The sequence below is a fragment of the Patagioenas fasciata genome, chromosome 5 (genome assembly GCF_037038585.1).
Source record: "Patagioenas fasciata isolate bPatFas1 chromosome 5, bPatFas1.hap1, whole genome shotgun sequence".
Taxonomy (NCBI): Eukaryota; Metazoa; Chordata; class Aves; order Columbiformes; family Columbidae; genus Patagioenas; species Patagioenas fasciata.
The window spans coordinates 27,585,951-27,587,533 of record NC_092524.1 but is presented as its reverse complement, the minus strand read 5'-3'; the positions used below and the strand labels follow the sequence as shown (position 1 = coordinate 27,587,533).

The 1,583-nt window shown below is 58.6% G+C and overlaps 1 protein-coding gene across 1 annotated transcript; it reads right to left on the bottom strand.

The window, feature by feature from the left end:
* Positions 1-272: 272 nt before the first annotated feature.
* Positions 273-1,313, bottom strand: LOC136101825 (inositol 1,4,5-trisphosphate receptor-interacting protein-like 1). Its single transcript, XM_065838303.1, has one exon. The coding sequence runs from the start codon at positions 1,296-1,298 to the stop codon at positions 273-275; it is 1,026 nt and encodes a 341-aa protein (XP_065694375.1). The 5' UTR covers positions 1,299-1,313.
* Positions 1,314-1,583: the final 270 nt, after the last annotated feature.

The following is a 1,583-nucleotide window of genomic DNA, read 5'->3' as shown; positions in this document are numbered from 1 at the left end:
GTATATGACCCTACCACAGCCACAGTGGACACACATCAGTAGTGCTTCTCACTTGGGAATGTCCAGGCCCCTGTGAAGTCACCACCTGAAACGCAACTGTGTGACAGGGAAGAACGGTCAAAGTCAGCAGCAGCAGCCACTGCAGTCATCAGCTTCTGGTTTGCTGAGGAGACTGTCTGGGGGATGACGTTGCTGCTCTCGTTTTCCCTTTCCTTTCTGTCTCACACAGCAGCCTCTTCAGCCACCTCACTGGTGTTGACACTGACCTCTGCCTACTCCATGGTCACAAATGTGTCTGAGTTGCCTTGCTGCACCGCCAAGATCAGCTCAATGGAGAGGGATGTCTCAAAGGCGTTGGTCATCCTGAGCTTGCAGAAGCGTGACGATGGCAGCACCATGAGCTTGTTTGCACCTGACTGAAGCACAGCAACGCTGGCTGCTGTCATCAGCTCCTGGAGCCAGAAGGCGGTTTTCTGCACATCGAGGTATGAGCCAGTGCAGAGGGTCTGTAGGAGGCTGGCTTCCTGACAGCGCATCAGCTCGTCCTCAGGATGGTGGATGAAGCAGAGCATGTCTCCCAGCTTCCGCTCCCTTATGCACATGCACTCCAGTTCCACACGCAGGCGGGAGTTCCTCACCGGCATCTCCGCTTCGGTGCCCAGCTCAAGATGGAAGGAGTGCCCGGGGGGTGGCTTCAGGGGCACAAGCAGGCGATAGACAAGGTCTTCTCCATGAGCATTCTGGCCTTCTAGGAATCCGCCCAGCCCAGCAGCGGGCTGCACACGCGGCATGAAGTCATTGCCAGAGTAGACTCGGCAGACACAGAGAAGCTCATTCACCAGGTCTTCCACCACTGTGCATATTTGTTCCCTGTTTGGCAGCGGCCACATGGTGTACTCCTCCAGAAACCTGTCCATACAGAAGGGGTCTTCCCCCTCTTCCACTTCCTCCTCCTCCTCCTCTAGGCTTCCAGAGCTGCCATGCCTGCTGCTGCTTCCAGGCTCACGGTTCCTTTTCTTGAGGCATAAACAGAGCCCAAGGAGCAGGACCAGGCCTCCAGCAACAGCCCAGAACTGCCAGTGCTGCAAGGCAGTGAGGAGCAGGGATGTCCAGGCAGAGACGCTCTGCTCCTGGTACCTCTGCTCTTCTTCCTGCCACAGCCGAGTCATCTCCCGTTTCAGCATCTCCTCGTGCTGCCGCATGTGCTCGCGCGTCTTCTCATCCAGCTTATCACCGACTACCTTCACATTGTAGATGATGTTTTGCCAAAGCCAAAATAAAACTTTCATGTAAGCCATGGCCTGCAGGAGGAAGGAGAGAAGGCGCTCAGTGGGGCTGGGCTGGAGGACGGGGCCTGGCAGCGGGGGGAGCGAGGCCAGGGCCGTAGACAGCTGGGGGCAGGTAGGAACGGGGCTGAGGCAGCTGGGAGGCAGCAAGGGCAGTCCCAGCTCAGGCGACAGCAGCTCTGTGCCCTGCCCAAGGTGCCCCGGCGAGCGGCTGGGTCCTTTGTGTAGGGTGAGAACCCACCCCCGGGGGCCACGTTTTTGCCCCGGCCCCTGTCCAGCCCGGTCTCCCTCAGCCTG

Bases quoted from the DNA above. Each gene is read 5' to 3' on its own strand.
- LOC136101825 (XM_065838303.1), bottom strand. From the start codon at position 1,298: ATGGCTTACATGAAAGTTTTATTTTGGCTTTGGCAAAACATCATCTAC.